Raw genomic sequence first — 22452 nt, 5'->3', positions numbered from 1 at the left:
CTGCACATGTTAATCATGGAGCAACCTTATCAGCAGCTGCAAGATATTAAACTTGTATATAGGACTAAAAAAGAAAAAACCCTGTGGTTTTGAGAGAACCATGGTTGAGTCACCACCCATGGATGTTATTAGAACTAGTATTTCCCCTTTACATTTTAGAATGCACAGAATACAGTAAAAGGAATAGATCATTCTTACCAAAGGAGAGCATCATTTCCAAATGTTTAGCAAGAGCACCAACAATAGACTCTGCTACAGGCACCGGTTCTTCATTCAGGAGGCCAAACCTGTTCGGGCAAAGAATTGCCTATAATCAACTCTGCAGTTAAAATGTAATAGCAAATAGTTGTGCATATTCAATTAAAGCAAATGTTTACATAATAATAATAATAATAATAATAATAATAATAATAATAATAATAATAATAATATCTATCCATCTGCTTGTTCAGGCTTAGCATGGTTTGCACTGTAGTCTTGTTGAAAATCAGTTTAATTAAGTATATTTTATCCCTGCCTTTATCAAACCCACATTTATAGAAGGGTCTGATACACATGAACTTGCATATTAGTTATACCCTACATTCATTTCACTGCCAACAGTTGCATTACTGTTTACTGTACCGTAACATCTGCCAATATGTAATGCTGTTTTACCAAATAACTATAAATATATTTATGATAATTATTTCTTTACATAAAGAATTTCAGGATAAATATTGCATGGTAAATATACAGTATACATATGATTTGAATATATATATTTTTTTACATCAGTCATAAAATATAAAGGCATTTTAAGAAGGATTTGACAATCTTCGTGTGTCATTATAAAGTCATATCATAATGTACAAAGAAAACAAACACAAGTAACATTATTCAAATATGGAGAGCAGTTAATGCAACAGAAATGTCTCTAGTCCTATGAGATGAATCCTGTGCTTCTCTTTATAGTGGAGAGTGACTGGCCTAAATATAGTTTTTCTATAATGAGCACATAAACTGCAGGGGTTATTTGCTGTAATTGCACTACATGAGGTGTACAATTTCTCTCTTGTAGGTAGTAAGTAGTCTGCCTGGATAGGGAACAGTAGATTTGCACTGAGACTGTACTTACCACTGGACAGTTTGCATATTGCTGTCATCCTTCCCTATGGTGTTGTATACCACTTCTTTGATGTGGTCAGGGCTGGTTGAGGCTGGAACCTTCAGCAGATGACACAAGAGCTCTCTCTATATATTAAAGTTGGGTAAACACAGGTTAAAGGTTATTTTCCTCAGAGAAGAGGTTGACAAAGTTATTATAAAACCTACATAAGTGACTGAATAAGAGAAAACAAGACCCCCAGTGACAGACCGCTATAGTAGCTTAAAATCACCACAGATAACATCGACACATTGTGAAATTACTAATTCTGGCTACAGACGCTGCAATATCCGCAGCAGTATTGGGCATCTAGTCAGATATAGCAGCTTTTGTGGTTCCAAATATCTGATATTAGTCAGACAGAAAATACAATCATATCAAGGCATGTTAGTAAAATACAGCTAAACAGGTCAAGAGAGGTCATCTTACATGTGATCAGGCTGATTGATCCAGATCTCGAACAGAGTGTGTGGTCAAAGTGGATAGTGATCCAAATGTGGGCAGCATTACACAATATACTGACTTAAACACATGTCAGAAGCCCTATTCCTAGTCAACACTTGACTGTAAAAATCTAGTAGTTTTTTGCAGTTCCCATCTGCTGACTCACCCAAGTATACCTATCATCATCATTTATTTATATAGTGCCACTGATTCCGCAGCGCTGTACAGAGAATTCATTCCCATCAGTCCCTGTCCCATTGGAGCTTACAGTCTAAATTCACTAACACACAGAGACAGAGACAGAAAGAGACAAACTAGGGTCAATTTTGATAGCAGCCAATTAACCTACAAGTGTGTTTTATGGATTGTGGGAGGAAACTGGAGCACCCAGAGGAAACGCAAACACAGGGAGAACATACAAACTTCACACAAATAAGGCCATGGTTGGGAACTGAACTCATAACCCCAGTGCTGAGAGGCAGAAGTGCTAACCACTAAGTCACCGTACCCATAAAATAGAAGCAAAGTATGCAGGACCAATTTTTTCATATTGAGCCTAATAATACTTGTGCCAAATTTAGGGACGATTTATGAAAGGGTGAAAACTGTGATATGGCCAAATTGTGCAAATTTCCTCAAGTATATCATATAGTTTGTTAGATAGCACACATGCCATAAAAAGTAATGCATCAGCAGTTTAAATATAAACAAACAATTTCACAAAATAAGACTTGATCATTACAGAGGGGAGTTTTCATTCTCTCTTTATAAGGACACATGGGAGAGATGTGAAAATCCAATTGAAGTAGTATCTGCTATAGAAGAGACATGCTGTACATTGTGAACTTACTGGTCAGCTGTCAAAGGGATATATTTAGAAAGCCCAGGTAGTGGCTTCTATGATATACAAAAGCATCCACTGCTTAAGCTTGTCGCAGTAAAGAAATGCAAAGCAAAGAACAGGTAAAATATTCAGAATCAGCTCCACGACGGATACATACCGGTATGCAATTGGGACCGACTGTGGACAATGTAATACCAGACTAGGATTGGGGGAAGTTGACATTATACGATGAACTGAATAATATGTTTATGTATTGAATACATATCCATTTCTTTTATCGGCTTCATTTTATAGTGGTTCAGAATAAAATACAATTTTATGGCTAGGAGACAGATGTTATAGTACTTAAGGAACACATATATTTGAAGCTCTGTATGAACTTTATGTTTGTATACAGTTTTGTGACATGTGATGTTGTGAGCTTATGTACTTCTTATCATTGTGTTGCACTGGCTGTAAAACAAGTCTGACCAGTCATAGCAAAAGGCCATAGAAGGTGTAGTCTCTTGTTTTCCCTGCTCATCTTTTACGATTATGTTGCTCCCTTTAGGTCGTCTGATATTCAAATCCAGGAACCCTTTTGAATGTATCAAGTTTGCATTCATAAATGTATGTGAACCCCAATACTAATCAAATAAAAATGAGATTATAAATAATTACTAGCAGGCTACATTGTATGTGAATTGTGAAGATTTCCTGAAGACGTTTTAAAAATTGTTCTGAACCATTCTTCCTTAATTTTAGGGTGTGATCGAGACTATTCTTATGGACAAAACAGAAATAGCCACATAGGAAACCTCACAATATAATACAAAATACAAATATACGTAACAAAACAGCAGTCTGTATGCATTCATAGATGATAAACATGTTGTGTCCCATCACAGAAAAGGACTGCCTTCTTACCCATGTTATTACTGGAGCATCGATTGCAAGTAGTGGACAAGGATCTGCATTGATCAGTCCTAATTTCACAAATCCACTCATTGCTTTAGCAAATCCCTGTAAATAAAAAGCATTAATAACATTCATGTTTAGAATGAAATGTAGGGATGTATTGCTTATGAAGATTACGATAAAGCAGAAAAAAAGATTAAACAGACAAATGGGCATATTAATGGTGCTGTCCACCTCCCAACAGTGAAAGCCAGTATGAGAATATGCCAGAGAAATACAGTGACCCCCAGCTTCATCTGTATAAACCAACAGAGGATAATGTTACATGTTATCTAAAGTTTTAATTGGTAAAAAATAAAAAACGCACAAACAAACACAGTTACTAAGATCAGATGGTCCTTTCACATAAGTATTTTTAAACATGTCTTGCATAATCAATTTAGTAGGTGTCCTGTTTTCAGAATGGGTAATGTTGACAGCTATTGTGCATTATCATAGGGATCAACGCCTTTTATTGTGTATGCTGTATGTTTGTTCTATCTTATAAACACTTAAGTGGAAGTGAACTTAACAGCTGAAATATACCTTGTATCTCAGAGTTCCTCTCATTAAGGTATGGGCTGACTGGATTCCATAGGGTTCAGCATATTTTGTACTATCCCTGTTTGGGAAGCCTTCTAAATTTAGTCCAGGGAAGCAGTCCATGACCGTAACAGACTCAAGCAAAGAACCACCAGCTGCAATGTTAACAATCTAAGAAAAGAAGGGGACATGAAATGCAATATCAAACACTGATTAACGAAGGAGTTGTAGCATAGAGGTCATTCCCATTGCCAGCATGAAGCACAAAGTACCCAGTATGCCACTTTTATTGATAGTTATTATTAGAATGTACACTTGCTTATAATTTATGTTTTGTTAGCCTCCAGAATGCACTCTTAATACTCCTCAGATTTTACTAAACAATGAGGAGAGTGCGATACTAGCACTTGTTATACTCAAGACAGGCAAGCCTCCAATCAGCATCTGCTCCTTTCTCCAGTAATTATGTAAAGTAATTGATTTCTTGGGAGGCACCACTTTAAAATGTATATTACAGTTACCTGTCATATTATGAACTACATGAATGGTTGAGGTAAGGGGTACGTGTGAACTTCGATGAAGATCTTCATTCTTTCAATTATTATTCCATAACATTGTTAAATAATTATTCTACTAACCTCTCCATTCTTTAAATATGTGGCAGGTTGTACTGTATTCAAGAGAACGCCCAGGGGGCTCCAGCTGAACTTATACCTCAGTGGATTGTCAGAATACTCAGGGGCTGGAAGGCCTCCACAAAAAGAAATGTAGGATTCCACCTTCAGGATAGAAATAATGTGGTTAGAAAACAAGGGCAAAATCAGTTCTTGTGTCAAAATATTCTATTCTTCCCAGGTTGGGAAAAGAGGTGTTTTCTGACATTGGGCTAAACTGATAGTACATCAGATTAAGCACATATGCCCCACCACCCATTGCTTGCTTTTCAAAATAGCCTGAAAGCACAGTCACCTCCCTAGTATGATAATATAGCTTCCAGGACTATGGCAGGTTACCTTCACTCCTTGGACAAGTTGTAGGACGTGTTCGGTTTGGAAACTTGGCACAGGCCCATGTGTTCAAATAAAGGGGTGCCATCCTTTAATGTAGGATCAACAGCGTACAAAGTTCTTGCCAACATCTGCAACTTGTCCATGTAGTGAGAAGCACATTCACTTGTTATATTTTATGCAGACCTGCTATGATTTAATTTTATTAATATATTGAAAATGCAATTAATAAAAAACAAAGCCACAAATGTAAAATACAAATTTAATTACATACATACATACATACATACATACATACATACATACATACATACATACAGCTGGAGGGGTCAATAAGCAATCAGAGCAGCTGAACAGTGCTGTTGAAAGGCATCATCAACACTGTACCAGCCCACTAGAGACTAGCCCAACACAAAACAAAAAAAATAATGAAACAAAAAACAGACGTACAACTCTAAATGGAGCTCTCATCACTGTAGTATAGTTATTATTACAGCATATTTACAAGACATAACCATGAACTACACTATATGGACAAAAAGTATTTGGACGCTTGACCATTACACCAACAGGGACTGTAATGACTTTGTATTCAAATACATATACTTTAATATGGAGTTGGTCCCCCTTTTACAGTGATAACAGCTTCCACTCTTCTTGGAAGGCTTTCCATAAAATGTTGGAGTGTTTCTTTGGGAACTTGTGCCCATTCATTCTGTAGAGCATTTAGGAGGTCAGAGAAGGATGAGAAGGCCTGGCTTGCAATCTCCATTCCAGTTCATTCCAAAGGTGTTGAATGGGGTTGAGGCCAGTGCTTTGTGCGAGCCAGTGAAGTTCTTCCACACCGAACTCATTAAACCATGTCTTTTTAGTCCTTGCTTTGTGCACTGGACCACAGTCATGTTGGAACAGGTAAAGGCCTTACCTAAACTGTTGCCACAAAATTGGAAGCATAGCATTGTCTAAAATGACTTGGTATGCTGGAGCATTAAGATTGTCCTTCACTGGAGATAAGGGGCCTGGGCCAAACCCTGAAAGACAGTCCCATACCATTATCCCTCCTCCACCAAACATGGCATAATGCAGTCAGGCAGGTAACGTTCTCCCAGCATCTGCCAAAACCAGACTCACTCATCTGACTGCCAAATAGAAAAGCGTAATTCATCACTCCACAGACCACGTTTCCACTGCTCCAGAGTGCAGTGCCGTTGTGCTTTACACCATTCCATCAGAAGCTTAGCATTGGTCTTGGTGAGGCTTTCATGCAGCTGCTCCGCCATGGAAACCCATTCCAAAAAGTTCCTTCCGCACAGTTTTTGTGCTTACATTAATACCAGTGGAAGTTTGGAACACTTCAGCTATGGAATCAGCAGGACTTTTACACTTTGAGTTGCTACTGTTTCTAAATGCTTCCACTTTCTAATAATATCACTTACAGTGGAATATCCAGCAGGGATGAAATTACATTAACAGTCTTATTGCAAAGGTGGCATCCTATTACAGTACCACACTTGGAAGTCACTGAGCTCTTCAGAACAACTATTTTGTATCACAAAGGTTTGCAAATGGAGATTGCGTGACTAGGTGCTTGATTTTATACACCTCTGATAACAGGTCTGATTGACATGCCTCAATTCAATAATTAACAGATGTGGCCAAATACTTTTGTCCATATAGTATATGTATGCTACTGAACTATGGAACAGAAAGCAGCAGAAGTGTCAAACTGATTCCTCTAAGGATTTTTTGTTTTCCCATTGTATAGCCTGAAACCCTTTGGTTTTGTCTTTCTGAAACATTGAAAGACATCCATTGTCATAGAAATTCTAATGCTCAGAAGACAGATGATTCTATTCTGTCCCACCCTATTCATATGTTGCGATTGGCACAATACTCCAAAGGGGGAGTTACATATTTGTATATACTCACCTTAGCTTCCACATCTTTAGCTTTATCAAAGCACTCCATGGCCAACATATGGTCAAGACCTGGATCCAAACCCATTTCACCGACAATTGTAATGCCGACACTTTCTGCACTGCGATACACAATCAGTCCCCATTACTACGGTTTTCTGCTGAATATTAACCAATGGCATATAAACAGTTCCAAAAGACAACATTTATAATGCAGCTCTTTACAAGCAATTATACATTACCATCAGTCCTTTGATAGGCTGCAATGAAATGTAATATTTCTCTGTATGAAGAACATTCATGCTTCACAAGATCACTTGATGCACATACATATTTCTTACTTTACAAGAAAACCAAATTAGGATAGGAGATGAAGCACAGCCCATTTCTATAGTGATCAAAATAGATTGGCTGATTCAGTGGTGGTTTGGCTTAAATGGCCACTAGACATAAAAACACAAGATGACTCAACTTGAAGACTACTATATGTGTATGACTGACCATAACTCCCTGGTGTGATTAGGATAAGGCTATCCTATGGCCCCAGTTTGGCTGTGTGTGTAAATTATGATATATAGTGTTTTGTGAAGTTTGCAAACAATACACAAAGCAATTAGACTGTCTTATTAAAATTAAAGTCTAGAAGCATTGCTAAGACAGTAGATGGGCAAATAATTGGAGAGGGGCAGCCAGCAAACAAATCACTAATATTAGTTACATGTTGAATTCTTATAGCCAGAATCAAATACATGATTAAGTAAAAAAGCCTTATGTCTACTGGGGACACACTGCAAAATACTGTAGTCTAATTAGGCAATATACTTACACTAAAATTGCCCAAACACTTAAAAGCTACCTTTACACACTCTCCTTTCAGAGACCGAGGGGTAAATTTATCGAGCTGAGGGGTTAAAAAAGTGGAGATGTTGCCTATAGCAACCAATCAGATTCTAGGTAGGATTTATTTAGTACATTCTACAAAATTACAGTGAGAATCTGATCAGTTGCTATAGGCAACGTCTCCACTTTTTCAAACCCTCCGCTTGATAAATTTACCCCCCAAAAGTTTAGTAGATCTAACTGGTATTATTTGCCAAATAATAAAATGTGCATTCCCAGGCTCTGCCCTGATTAGTAGGAAGTGCAGGGTATGCTGCTTTACTGTCCAATGCTCTAACAGGAAGTCCATTCCAAGGAATCACTGGACATTAAAGTCCTCATATATAGCAGGAGTGACTGCCAAACTAACACTTATTACAGCAAAAGCCGCAAATAGCAGCTTACTATGGCAGAACAAACAAATGAGAGGTAATAGAACTGTCCATTATATTATATACATTTATTTTTTTTTTAAAAAAATTTTTTTAAAGGAACTATTTTAAAAACAGCGACACTTCATACCTTTTTTCGAGTTCTCTCATGGAAGGGGTTAAATAACTGGCAGTCACCATGTTCACCTTGTTCTTGATGCATTTGTTTGCCACTAAAGGATGTGCGGAGTAAGGCAGCAGACTGAAGACCAGGAAACCAAAAAGACATAATATTAGCACATCATTCAACCCCCTATATACTATACACCTGTATGTCTGGTCAGGACTGTTTTTTTGTACTTTCAACGTGGATAGTTACTATACAATTAAAAACAGAAAGTATATCTAGTGGCTTTAAAAGATGTATTATATACATTTTAACAGTGTTTGCATTGTCTGACCTCCCTTCAATTTTGGACCACAAGTAGTAGTAATCAATGGATATTGAATTAATACGCTTGACATTTGTAAGTGAGCTGAATGGCTCAATATAGTATTTAGTGACTTAACAGTACATTACTTCTTCTTTTGTTGTAAATATAAATAATGCCCATATGTAATGGTGTGTCTTCATCACTATAGTAACAGAAATTCCCTCTTACCATAACTTGAAACTTTAGTCTCTCTAATACTGTTCACATAACAGACTGGATATTTTCAGAACTCCCTATAGTTCTGTATTCATTTAACACAAGAGAATGCATATGTAATAAAATAAAATAGAAAATGCCATAACAAAAAAAGACCAAATCATGTAAACAATAAAAAGTAGACATTTAATTCTGTTTAATTTCTAAAGTGATAGGTTGGTTAACCTGTAACTAGAGTGTAAGCTGTGGTTTAATGTTTTTCTTAAACAAGATATGGATGAGCCATGTTTTCCATGAAAGTTCATCCCATACTAAGGACCCTGCTTAAAACTGAAAAATAATAAGTGGTAAAGTAAAAACACATTTGAAAATGTTCTTAGTAACCTAACAACGAGGTCATGTTTCTTCACTAAAGAAGAGAGTTTATCTTCACTCTTAAAGACATCCATCACCACTGGGGTTGTGTTGTTGTACTTCTTGGCTAAATGATCCACTTGATCTTTTATCACAGAGACTAGAGGAAAAAAAACAAAAAACAATTGGTTACTTACAGGAGAGTCAATTTAACAATCAAATTGATAATGTAACCAGTTATCTACAAAATCTACAAGCAGCAAGAAAAGTCTTCACCAAACTAGCGATATCAACCATGGATGTTCCAAAATCCAGCAGAAGTGATGGAAGGTGTTTTTGACACTTACTCCACTGATATCAATAACAATTTTAATGAATGACCACATTATGCGCTTTGTGATTCACTTATGCCGAGGAGGTTCTGAAGAAACGGGGGTAAATGAATTAAGCAGCAGATCCGGCAAATCTCTGGTATTCCACTATTGCGGTGGCCATATTCAAAACGGCAATTTTATTAAAAGACAAAAATCGCCGGGTTTTGCATTCAATAAAAGTGCCATTTTAAATGTGGCCATCACAATCTCTGAATATCAGCGATTTGCCGGATCCGCTGATTAATACATTTACCCTGAGGAGTGATAATGAGAATGATAATCTACTAAATTCTCATGGACACATTGCATCTTACCATTACAGTGTGCCCCCATTAGAAATTAGGTGTTTAACGTAATCAGTATCTGATTCTGGCTATAAGAACAGAACATGTAACTATGTTAGTGATTTCCCTTCTGGCTGCCCCTCACCATTTACTTGCCCAGCAAATGTCTTAGCAATGCAGGTGTATTTCATTCAATCTGCAAAATTTTATCTAGCCTTTAATAAAACAGTTTAATTGCTCAAGCCTCTTCCTTTCCTTCCATGGCACTAATATTTGCAGTAGGTGTCAAATCAATGTAAAACAGAAAAAAAATAATATCCAAAAGAAATATGATAATCTTATAGAATATTCAAAACGTGAATGTATATTACCTGCAGTTATCTCAACATTAGGATCTCTTGTAAGGTAGTTTATGACAGGTCCAGAAATGTAACCAGATCCCAGCACCAAAATTCGCTTCTTTGTCCCCATTGCAATTGACTGGGCGTATTCTCTGCCATTTAAACAAATTTTTACTGTTACTTCTTTGTGCTTTATAGATAATGTAGACTGTTACAAAGGAAAGTGAATACTAAACTTGAATGGTAGCTAATGCAGATTCATCCTAAGAGTGCCTGCTACGCTTATGTGGTTTTGTAGGACAATGGGAGATATGCAGGTATAAGAACTTATATAGAGAGTCAGAGTTATTTCCACACAATATTACCTTTCATAGATAACAGCATAGCAATGTGTGCTGCCATGGTCTTATCAAGCACAAGCAACGTGTGTTCCAGTTATCATGTATAGTATTAATACAAATCTAACGGTCATACTGATTAGTGCAATGAGAAATGGTACGACTGTAATAAAGACAAGGACACCAATCTGCAAGCTACAGCTAATTATTTCCAGACTGATATTCCAGGAGCTTGCGTTACCTTGTGGCCAACCAAGCCTCAGCTTGCTGCCCCATGACTTGTTTGGGGTACATGTAAATATTGTTGATATGTGGATTTAAAGAAAAAAATATATAAGCACCTATTTCTTTTGTCCATTTATACTTCAATATTTATAGGTCCAATCCACATGTGATTATTAACTCATGTGAGCAATTAGTTAGCAGTCAAACTCCTCTAAATAAAGTGATGGGAAGAACATATTTCTCACCTCTGCCCTCACCCAGCCCCCTCCTGTAATGGCACTACATGAAGCACGATATCACAGGTCCTGGAGCTGTTAAACACAATTCTTCCAAAGCGATAAACTTTGGGGCTTGTGTCTACATATGTTTAAGACGCAAGCTTAAATAAATAGATTTATGTACTATATGTAACACGAATGGTGTCATCTGAATATCATAGTCAGCAGATACCAATTCCACATATTAGTTGCATATACTGTTTGAATGAAAAAACTATAGAACTTATGCAAAATGTAACTTGAAAATAAGTCCAAACATTTTACTAGGAACTCATTATACACAATGAAAATGCAAATAAAAAAAGAAATGCGTAGGGGTAACAGAAGTAGATTTACTATACCTGCTCTCTCTTAGCTTCTGTATGTATTTGTACTTCGGAGTCAATGTACCGTTGCTAGCAATCACGGCCTGAACACAAATATACAAAAAGAGCATGAACAGATTTGAAAAAGTAAAACTTTATAACTTATTAAATGGATTGCTGAAACAAAACAACAACAACAACAATAAAAATCAAAACAAAAAACAACTTACGTCTCGGACAACTGGAGAAAAATTCTGTTGATCGAAAGGTTTTGTAACATCGGACAGCAGCTGTATGGTGGTGTTGAGAGGGGCAGGGTTAGAAAAACAAAAATAAAAAATAGATGAAACACCACTCCATATAGTATTTAAAATTTGTTGCCTTAGATAATCTGAAGCAAAGTTCTTTACAAGGGGACCCACCAATAAAAAGGTTATATAAATACATAAGATAAAATGACAGAACAAGTAAGCGCCAAAATGCCTGTATACATCTTACCATCTCCTCAAGGTAAGGAAATAACCGATCTCCAAAGTACTCCGTAGCTTCAATTGGGAGTTGCGCTGGCAAATTATCAATTGAGCACATCAGGATACCATTACCCTCAACACTACAGAAAAGAACAGAAGTTGGTTCCTTTATTCAAACATTTACTGAACAGATGCATTCTATAGACTATATAGAATCAGATAGACCATAGCTCACCTGTCATGAATGATATGCTGGTCAGCATCATACATGCAAAATGGCATATCAATTGTTGTACATTCTGTCATAAACTCAATAGATCCTCCAGTGTCTGCAGATATGTCACCAATGGCTAAAAGTCTTCAAAAATAAGAGTCCATATACATAAATGCATCAATATATCTGTCACCACAAACTATGAAGTTTAGACAAATTGACAGGCTGTGCTCTCCAATATTGGTTCAGGCCACAAAATAGGTAGGTCTGTGATATCACCATTGCCAAGTACATTGATAGTTCGCATTGTTAAATACTGGTTCACGCTGAGAAGTGGTGGCATCCTCTGTATGTAGGCAGCATGTACACTAGATGCCAATATTCTTATATAACTTGTCCATGCATTTTACTTATGGCCGCATAAATGCCTAATCTTTAAAAGGTTACTCACCTGCTTCTCTCTCACACTGGAGCCCCAAGCTCCATGTAGCTGGGATTTTTTCTTTAACCGGGGCTCCATTTTTCATCCCACAAGACAGCCTGAAACAGGAGCTTTGTGATGTTGTGGGAGAGAGGAAGCAAGTGGGAGGTACAACCAAACCTTTTGCCAATTCTATATTACAGAAGCAGAGAAGTCCCGGGAGGGAAAAACAGCTGCATGAAGCAGTCTTTGGGGCGGGAAAGTAACACTGCTATTTGTTAAGTGTCAAGATACAAATATTGTCCTTTTAATTAAGCCTCAAGATGAAGGATTTGGGCTCAACATTCAGATTCTATATTATAGATAAATTAATTTTGGAAACACACACACACACACACACACACACACACACACACACACACATACACATACCAGGGGCGCACGCAGGATTCTCCCCCCTGACCCAAGAAAAAAAAAAACCCAAAAAAACAAAAACACGAGAGCAGCTCCGTTTCGGCAGCGCTGTCCTATACAGCAGCCGCGGCGCTGTCAAAGAAGCGTCCGCGGCGGTGCTGTATACAATACAGCACCGCCGCAGACGCCTCTTTGATAGCGCCGCGGCTGCTGTATATACACACACACACACGCACACACATATACACGTGTGTGTATGTCCTTGACTATAAATCTACATTCCAAGCTCCATAAAGCGAGTCTGCAAACTTTGCCTGCTTAGTTAGAGAAGCATGGCAACCTGCTGCAGAGGGGTGATGGATAAGAACACACCACAATTACGGTATGTACTATATATTGTTCAGTAATACACAGCCATTGGCCTGAATGAAATGTTAATTACTGGCTTCACTTGCTCCAACATCAAGTTTAGAACATTTTTAACAAACATAATATACACTGCAGTAAAGAGTATTCCATATGTTGCATAACACCCACCCCCCCCCCATTCCAACTGTTACAGAGCAAATCAGAAAAACCCATCAACAAACATTGTTCCCTATATTTTAAGATTTCACATTCATTGAAAATTTATTTTTAAGATCTGAACTTAAAAAAACAAACAAAACAAAACAACCCCCCAAACAATTAAAATATTGCACTTGTGAGCTACAGAGAAAACAAATCCTCACACCATTGAAAGTATGTTATAGTAGTAGTGCCTACTTGTGCGGTAGTTGTGGACATCCCTCTGTCGCAACTGAAGATGACTTTACGGGAGCAAGCAGCCTCTGCGCATCTTGTCTGTTTAGTAAACGCGGGGTGTGTCTTTCCCAGTATATTCCATTAATCAAACATGTTGTGTAAGGCGCAATCTTTATGGGGGAAAAAAAAAACAAATAAAAAAAACCAAACCACAATATGGAAGAGTGTCAGAAAGATCATCATGTGATATTGACTGGGCAACACATCACAGCCACCTCAACATGTTATGGTGAAAGAATAAGCAAGTTACTCTTACATCTGTATTAAACCGGGAGGTGTAGAGTTCAGGGTTCTTTTCATACTCTAATGGGTCATATACGCCATCAGTTTTCCGTACAAGGTGGTGGTGACGACTTAATACAGTTGCGTACACTTTCCTGATATCTAGTAGGAGATGAGAATATGAGCTATATCAAACAATTACATGTTAACAGACTGTAAAGAGATTGGCATTACCTCCAGTCTTAGAAGCTTCTCTCAGGTCATGAGGTTCAACAAACTCAGAGGGCAATTCATTAAACATTTCTTGCGCTCCCTAAATAATAATAATAATACAAAATATATTGCATTATATTACATTATGACTGAATAAGGCCACATTGTTGCAGCCAACAACTTGTTTGTTTATAGCACATACTCAATTTATATTGCAATTTGCTAAAAATAAAAGCACAGTATATAATATAAGTTACATGGACAATCTTCATTCAACTTTTTTTTTTGCGATTATTTACATAGTCTATGACGCATCGATCCAACTACACAAAATTGAATTTAAATATCTTCTTAGAAAAGTCTAAATAGGTGTCTTCTGGATTTTAAATAAGTGTTCACGTTTATAGGCAACAAATTATATTTTTTTTGTAGTTTTATTTCTGTTTGTTTAAGATTCCTTTAAACATATTAGATCATTTCCATCTGAACTCAAACACCAATCAGTAAATAAGCTAAGAAGTGTATACCTATTTATAAATCAAAGTCAATTTTGCATATCCATTATTTTAAAAAAAATCTTCCAAAAGTGTGGGTCACATACTCAAGGAAAAAAAAAAAAAAAAAAAAAAAAAGCTTCCAATATAATTTCTCAGTATAAAAAGTCATAAAAATAATTATTATTAATAATAATAATAATAATAATAATAATAATAATAATAATAATAATAATATAATAATACTACACAATGCACTTTGTGAATGTAGCAGCTACCCTAGGGATGCACTGGTTACAGATGAAACGATTGGTCTCATGTAACTTACAGCACAAAAATTAGACTAAAATTTGTTGAGCATGATATTATTTTATCTAGATTTTGATACGTTGTAGAAAAGAGTACACTATGTTACGATCCTGCCTTTTTATGAAGGTCAAACACACAATCAACACACTATATAATTCCTGCCCACCCTGCTGGAATTTCTGTGAGACTTCCGAATTCCGGGTAGACCAGGCAATTCACCCGCATTATGCCATTGACTAGTGAAGTGGGCAGGATGGGAGCATTCGAGTCATTGTGTTGGGATTCACTGTGCCCTGCCTCCACTCCATCTTCACACCCCACCTCCCCAGGGATCTCACAGAGGGAAAGAGTAAAAAGTCAGTAAGTATGTACTAGATATCGTCGGGCTTCTGCAGAATTGGAGTAGCATACTCAAGAGAACACGAACACAAGCGTATTTCCACCCATGTGCAGAGCCAGACACATCTTGAGATGAACCAGCCTCTGCATCCAGGGCCGCCGAGAGGGGGGGGGAGCGGGTACTAATTACCCGGGCCCGGCATGTCAGGGGGCCCGGCCCGGGCCCTTGCGCTGCTGATTTTTTTTAATTTTTTAATTTTTTTTTTCCAAACGTTTTTTTTCCTTTCCTTTTTTTTTTTTTTTTTGGCGGGGGGGGGGGGGGGGGTGGGGGGGGCTCGGTCGTTGGTGGGGGGAGCAGGCTAGTTTAAAAAAAAAAAAAAAAACATACTCACCTGATCGCGGAGCCGGCATCCCTCCTCTCTGCTGCTCTGTGCTCTATTCAGACTGTCTGAATGCTGGGTGTGATGTCATCATGTCATGCCCAGCATTCAGTCAGTCTGGAGCACAGAGCAGCAGAGAAGACCAAGAGAGGAGAAAAGGTAAGTGAAGGGAGGAAAACGAGGGGGGCACAGAGGGGTTAAAAAACGGGGGGGGGGGGGGGGCAGCATGACAGAGGGGTTAAAAAAATGAGGGGGAGCACAAGGGTTAAAAAACGGGGGGGCAGCATGACAGAGGGGTTAAAAAATGAGGGGGCACAAAGGGGTTAAAAAACGGGGGGCAGCATGACAGAGGGGTTAAAAAATAAGGGGGGGCACAGAGGGGTTAAAAAACGGGAAAGCAGCATGTCAAAGGGGTTAAAAACGGGGAAGCAGCATGTCAGAGGGGTTAAAAAATGAGGGGGAGCACAGAGGGGTTAAAAAACGGGAAAGCAGCATGTCAGAGGGGTTAAAAAATGAGTGGGGGCACAGAGGGGTTAAAAAATGGGAAAGCAGCATGTCAGAGGGGTTAAAAATTGAGGGGGAGCACAGAGGGGTTAAAAAACGGGAAAGCAGCATGTCAAAGGGGTTAAAAACGGGGAAGCAGCATGTCAGAGGGGTTAAAAAATGAGGGGGAGCACAGAGGGGTTAAAAAATGGGAAAGCAGCATGTCAGAGGGGTTAAAAAATGAGTGGGGGCACAGAGGGGTTAAAAAATGGGAAAGCAGCATGTCAGAGGGGTTAAAAATTGAGGGGGGAGCACAGAGGGGTTAAAAAACGGGAAAGCAGCATGTCAGAGGGGTTAAAAAATGAGGGGGAGCACAGAGGGGTTAAAAAATGGGAAAGCAGCATGTCAGAGGGGTTAAAAAATGAGTGGGGGCACAGAGGGGTTAAAAAATGGGAAAGCAGCATGTCAGAGGGGTTAAAAATTGAGGGGGGAGCACAGAGGGGTTAAAAAACGGGAAAGCAGCATGTCAGAGGGGTTAAAAAATGAGGGGGAGCACAGAGGGGTTAAAAAATGGGAAAGCAGCATGTCAGAGGGGTTAAAAAATGAGTGGGGGCACAGAGGGGTTAAAAAATGGGAAAGCAGCATGTCAGAGGGGTTAAAAATTGAGGGGGGAGCACAGAGGGGTTAAAAAACGGGAAAGCAGCATGTCAGAGGGGTTAAAAAATGAGAGGGGCACAGATGGGTTAAAAAATGGGAAAGCAGCATGTCAGAGGGGTTAAAAATTGAGGGGGGAGCACAGAGGGGTTAAAAAATGGGAAAGCAGAATGACAGAGGGGGTGAAAAAATGAGAGGGGCACAGATGGGTTAAAAAACGGGGCAGTATGGCACAGTGGGGTTAATAAACAGGGGTCAGCATGGCACAGTGGGGTTAAAAAATGGTGGGCAGCATGACACAGTGGGGTTACAAAGGGGGGGGGGAGGCATGGCACAGTGGGATTGAAAAAGGGGGGGAGCAGCATAGTATAGTCTGATGAAGGGGAGCCAGATGAAGGGGGCAAAAACAGCATGGAGGGCACAGTGTGATCATAAGGCATGGCGATGATGAAGGGGCACATTATTGTAATATTGGAGCTGGAGGAAGGCCTAATTATTAATCGTGGGTGCTATTGATTTAACGCTGGGGCTGGCTGTAATTTTCTAAATGTAGCCATTTTTTTTTCAAAATAGGTCCTTCAACATTTCTGGATCCGGACAAGCCACAACTAAAGAAAGCAGCAGCCACAGGTGGAGAAAGTGAGAAGAACAGGTAGGAGAGAGCAGCACAGTGTGTGAAATGTTGTGATTCTAGTAGGGACAATACCAATTTTTGGTGAATGTTGTGTCCAATGTAAGGTGTAGGCCAAGACTGAACTGTTTGTGTACACACTGCATTGTTTGTATACTACCCTGTGGTGGTAGATGTCCTGAAAGTCAGGAGTGCTTAAACATATGTGACGCTCCGGCGAATTGAGAGCCTAGTGGTTTTTATGTTAGCCACGCCCCAATGGCACGTTTGCCACGCCCCCAAATGCATGACCGCACCTCCCAAAATTTTTGCACTGCCGTTTGGCTAGCCACGCCCCTGAATATATGACCATATACCTAATCTTTTTTGCGCCGCCGTAAGGCGGCGCAAAAAAATTTTGGGGCTTACTTCACTATGAGGGGGGCCCCATGAATTTGTTGTACCCGGGCCCTGAATTCTTCTTGGCAGCCCTGTCTGCATCTGCATCATATGCACCAGAGTTATGAAAAGTCATCATAACTAGTGCAAATTTGCCTCTGCTCTATAGCAGGTGAAAAACAAATGTCTCCTAAAAGGTGACTATGCAGGTGTATGAGCCGCATTTGCGTGTCCTTGTCCCAAGTTTGCACTCCTAAATTTTTTAGATAAAACTATGTATATTACATATATATTTTATATGCACACATATGATCTCTATACCATATTAATTAAGCTTACATTTTTATACAAAAGAATGCAAAAATTGGTTTACTATACACCTGCTGGTTCCAATGTCAACTAAAAGTACATTTAATCTAAGGTTATTATAACATGTAAACAAACTACTTTTCTGTTTGTTTATCCTGAGCCCAGGGGGGTATATTTACTAAACTATGGGTTTGAAAAAGTGGAGTTGTAGCAACCAATCAGATTCTAGCTGTCATTTATTTAGCACATTCTACAAAATGACAGCTAGAATGTGATTGGTTGCTATAGGCAACAACTCCACATTTTCAAACCCGCCGTTTAATAAATATACCCCCAGTTCTTTACTATCCGATAAAGTACAAACAAGTCCATATAGAGGACTCGTTATTCTCAGAGATAAAGCAAATTTGCACCAATATGATAAAGCATAAAAAAAAATTGTCGAGGTAAAAAACAAAACAAAAAAAACGTGTAAATTGGTGCTGTAAGTCAACCGGTCTCATTCCAACTGTGATTTTCACATCTATAGAAGATTAAAGCAAATGTCTGGTTGGCTTTTGTGTTATCTATACTAAGTTTGAGGGGTCTCATTAGGCGATTGTCCTCCAAAAAAACAATTCATGCCTATTAGACATTTTATTCAGACCAGTCTACGCCATTCTGCATGAACCAGACAGCTGAATGACAATCAGAGTCTGTGGTTCTTCATAAATGATCTGACCTGTGAAGTTATGTTTTGAAAATTAAAATTTACTTACCTTAGAAACATTACCAGTGCCTGTAAATACAAAGGTCAGTGGCCCAATAGATTTGGGCATCAACCCAAGAGATATTTCATATCCTGCATCCCTCACGGCTTGGACAGCCTGGCTGCTGTTTCTATAGTTATGGGACATCCCAATGTGCTGAAAACAAGATATGATGCTAATTATGCAAGGAATTAAGCGTAAACATAAAATGAGAACTGTAATGGATATAAACATTTCAATAAAATGCTTTACACCCTTTCTATTGGTGTGTAGTTTTTATTTTTCACTAGGTAATGGCAAACTCATTTACAGGGGTCTGTATTCTAATATATATATATATATATATATATATATATATATTTTTTTTTTTTTATTATAATATAAAAGCCTAGCGGCATGTGTTAGTCTGTGTGTGAAAAAAAAACAAAAAAACAAGCTGCAGCGCCACCTGCTGGGCGGAGTTATACATTGACCTACTAAATTCTTAGCATTATCGAATATATAAAAGTAAAAGCCTAGCGGCGTGTGTTAGTGTGTGTGTGTGGAAAAAAAAACTATTTTCTCAGAAAGGGCTCATCCAATTGACCTGAAATTTGGTATACTGACATTATTTGACAAAAAAAATTAGAATAGTGAAGTCAGTTAACTTCCATCATCCCCCCTTCCCCCCCTGGGAGGGGTAGTAAAGGCTAAATTTACGAGTTGAGGGCTCAAACTCATTTTCGTGAGGTAATTTTACCTCATGAACACACATTAAAAAGGGCGCTTGCGTCGGGAAGTAACGCTCTTCCCCTGAGGAGGCCTGGGCTAGGCCCAAATGCATGACAAGAACCTTTTTAAGACCTTAAGTAGCTTGATTTGACTACGGGTTAACACATATATATATATATATATATATCTGGTGCCACTTGTATTTTTTCTTTTAAATATAAGGCTGAAGGAAATATTTAGGCTACTTTCAACACACCAGAGACTGTGGATTCTCTACTCCACTAGATACGTTGGGCCTGATTCATTAATGAAAAAAAATATGAGTAACTTTGAACCTTGGCAAAATCATGTCACAGTGCAAGGAGTGCAAATGAGTTTATTAGTCTGCACATAAGGAAAATACTGGCGGTTTTTTTAAGTAGGAGGCAAATACTTGATAGCTTTATTTTAACAATGACATTAAAAGTTGATCTAGAACATGCTCTACCCCAATTATAATTCTGTCCCCACATTTTAAATTTACCTCCCCCTCCAATACAACATGGTTTTGCCAAGGTTCAAACTTACTATTTTTTTTGTTTTACTTTCCTTAATGAATCAGGCCCTTTAAGTAGGCACCAGTCAAGTTAAGGAGATGGATATAAAACAACTATTTTCTATATAAATGCTCTGACAAGTTGTCTCTAACACTATATACAATGCACAAAGCTTATATGTCCTAAACCAGGCCCGTCCAACCTGCGGCCCCCCAGGTGTTGTGAAACTACAAGCCCCAGCATGCTTTGCCAATAGACAACCTGTTGATAGCTGGAAGGGCATGCTGGGACTTGTAGTTTCACAACATCTGGAGGGCCGCAGGTTGGACAGGCCTGTCCTAAACTAACGGGGTATTATTTGACCTATATTTTGCCAAGTTGTAGATAAGGGTAAGCGGTTACTATCCTGCCTTTCCATGAAGGTCAAACATACTATATACACTTTGGGGCTGCTGCAGGAGTTGGATGCAAAACGAGAGTAACTTAAGCTGGGTACACACTACAGAAATTTTTACCAACTTTTTATGCCGAGCGATTTTACATGCGATCGATGGTCCGATCGCTCGGTCCATGGGCTGCATACACACTAGCCTTGTTTAGGACAATAAAGAGAAGAGCGGACGTCCCTTTAGCGACTTTTTACAGCCATGCTGACGTGAGCAATGATTTTAATTTCGTACACACTGCAGCGACATTTGCAGGAAATGTAACGAATACCAAAGACATTAGCATAAAGGGGCAGAGCTTTCGCTATAGTTTACACCCAAAGCTGCATAAAAAGAGAAGGCAACACTGTCTCTTCATTCATTTCTATAAAATAGAAGTTTAGTAATATACATTAAATTTAGAAAAACATTTAACTGCTAAAGTGCAATGCAATGAATATTCCCTAATAATAAAATCCCTTCGTATGTAATGGAATGCTCCATTCTCAGCGTGCATCATCGCTGATTGGTCCACAGTAGAAACGAACGTCCATGTCTGAGTGTATAAAATGACAGAGGAACCTGTTTGGCGCCGAGGAGGGTCAGAAGATGGCGAGTGAAAAAGTGTCAGTGGGGGATGCGGGTGAGGAGAAGATGTCAGTGGGGGTTGCAGCTATGGAGACGGAGATAGAGTCAGAGATGGTGCTGGAAGGGCCAAAAAATGTTGGAAAAGTTAAGGTGGGGGATGGAGATACTCAAGAAGAGCAAAGAGCAAATCCAATGAGCCCAAGAGAGGTGGAGATGATGGTCAAAGTACTGGACCAGGACGACAACGGCATTACAAAAGGTCAGTAGCACATGTAGTCTACCTGCTAGAAGGACTTTATTTCATTCTAGTTTCACACAAAGCAGTGTAAACTAATTTGTAACCTAATTTTTTTTATGTCAGAACGAAGAATTAATGCTGAGAAGGCCTGTTTAGATACCGCTGATATCACTAATGTTACACCTGTTAGCAAACAAGAAAAAATTGCAAAAGAAAAATATACTAAAAGAAGTTCTACACAAAGGTATTTCAGTAAACATGTGTAGACAACTAAATGCTTTGGGCACATACCTGTACCGTTATAATGACCAAAATGGCGCCTGTTTTCCAGAATGCTCGGAGGTTAAGCCCGCTATTATTGCGATTTCGCCACAGGGACCAAAATATAAAACTGATCTCGAGCAGTGTGCAAGGTGAGAAAATGAGAGTATTTATGTTGTTGAATATAAATTACAGATATAGAAGTTAAACATTTTTTTATTTCCTTGTATCGTAGATAAAGAAATCAAAGGGAGTAGAAACCCAAGCGACATCAAGACCTGTTCTGCCACAAACCAGTAGCACCTTTAAAAATACTAAAATTACTCTGCAGTACTCTGCGCTCTGATTGGTATGGGCGCGCTCACTTCTCATGCAGATCTTTCAGACAGCTGTGTGTGTTACAATTTTTGTACCTTTTTCCTGCAATAAAAATTTTGCTTGAACACTGTGTGGTTTATTCTGGGCACTTCACAATTATAAGTTAATAAAGGTTAATATAACTTTAATAGGTTATAAAGGTATAAGTGTATAAAGAGTAAATATGAATACATTGCCTACATAGACGCAAAGGGTAATAACACACATGCTTTATACAAGTGTAATGGTCTGCAGCCAGACAGGTGCAATATACATTGATACAAAACCCAAGTCAGTGATGTGCGGATTCCGCACCACGTGGGACTGGGACAGACATCAAAAAATTTACATACACACGCCCCCCAGGTCGAGGAAGTATCGGAGGATAGTCGTGGATCGGTCGGAAGTTTATACACACTACACAGCGGAAACGAGATTGGAACAAAAATATTAAACAGTACGACCAACCAAATGAGGCGACAATCGTCCATTTGGGCAGACTTTCGACCATCGTGTCACTGCACATACTGACCTGACTTTTGAACGAGCAGTCGTATGTCGGCTGTTTGAGCCGATTATTGGACGAAAACAGTGTAGTGTGTACCCAGCTTTACGC

General features: G+C 38.6%; 1 protein-coding gene across 2 annotated transcripts in view; it reads right to left on the bottom strand.

Annotated features, from left to right (window-relative positions):
- Positions 1–22452, bottom strand: part of AASS (aminoadipate-semialdehyde synthase) — a 53343-nt gene that overhangs the window by 4247 nt on the left and 26644 nt on the right. For both annotated transcript variants that reach the window (XM_075208946.1, XM_075208945.1), the window contains exons 6-22: positions 18730–18876; positions 14016–14094; positions 13816–13943; positions 13521–13669; positions 11942–12064; positions 11735–11846; positions 11467–11526; positions 11273–11340; positions 10121–10242; positions 9122–9251; positions 8239–8349; positions 6851–6959; positions 4553–4693; positions 3918–4085; positions 3342–3437; positions 1118–1233; positions 199–287 (exon numbers count right to left, since the gene is read on the bottom strand). In XM_075208946.1, coding sequence (XP_075065047.1) covers positions 199–287; positions 1118–1233; positions 3342–3437; positions 3918–4085; positions 4553–4693; positions 6851–6959; positions 8239–8349; positions 9122–9251; positions 10121–10242; positions 11273–11340; positions 11467–11526; positions 11735–11846; positions 11942–12064; positions 13521–13669; positions 13816–13943; positions 14016–14094; positions 18730–18876 — 1948 coding nt within the window. The remainder of the gene's footprint in view (positions 1–198; positions 288–1117; positions 1234–3341; positions 3438–3917; positions 4086–4552; positions 4694–6850; positions 6960–8238; positions 8350–9121; positions 9252–10120; positions 10243–11272; positions 11341–11466; positions 11527–11734; positions 11847–11941; positions 12065–13520; positions 13670–13815; positions 13944–14015; positions 14095–18729; positions 18877–22452) is intronic.

This window comes from Mixophyes fleayi, chromosome 4, assembly GCF_038048845.1.
Source record: "Mixophyes fleayi isolate aMixFle1 chromosome 4, aMixFle1.hap1, whole genome shotgun sequence".
NCBI lineage: Eukaryota > Metazoa > Chordata > Amphibia > Anura > Limnodynastidae > Mixophyes > Mixophyes fleayi.
The sequence above is the reverse complement of the archived record's forward strand: the minus strand, read 5'-3'. Positions and strand labels throughout refer to the sequence as shown.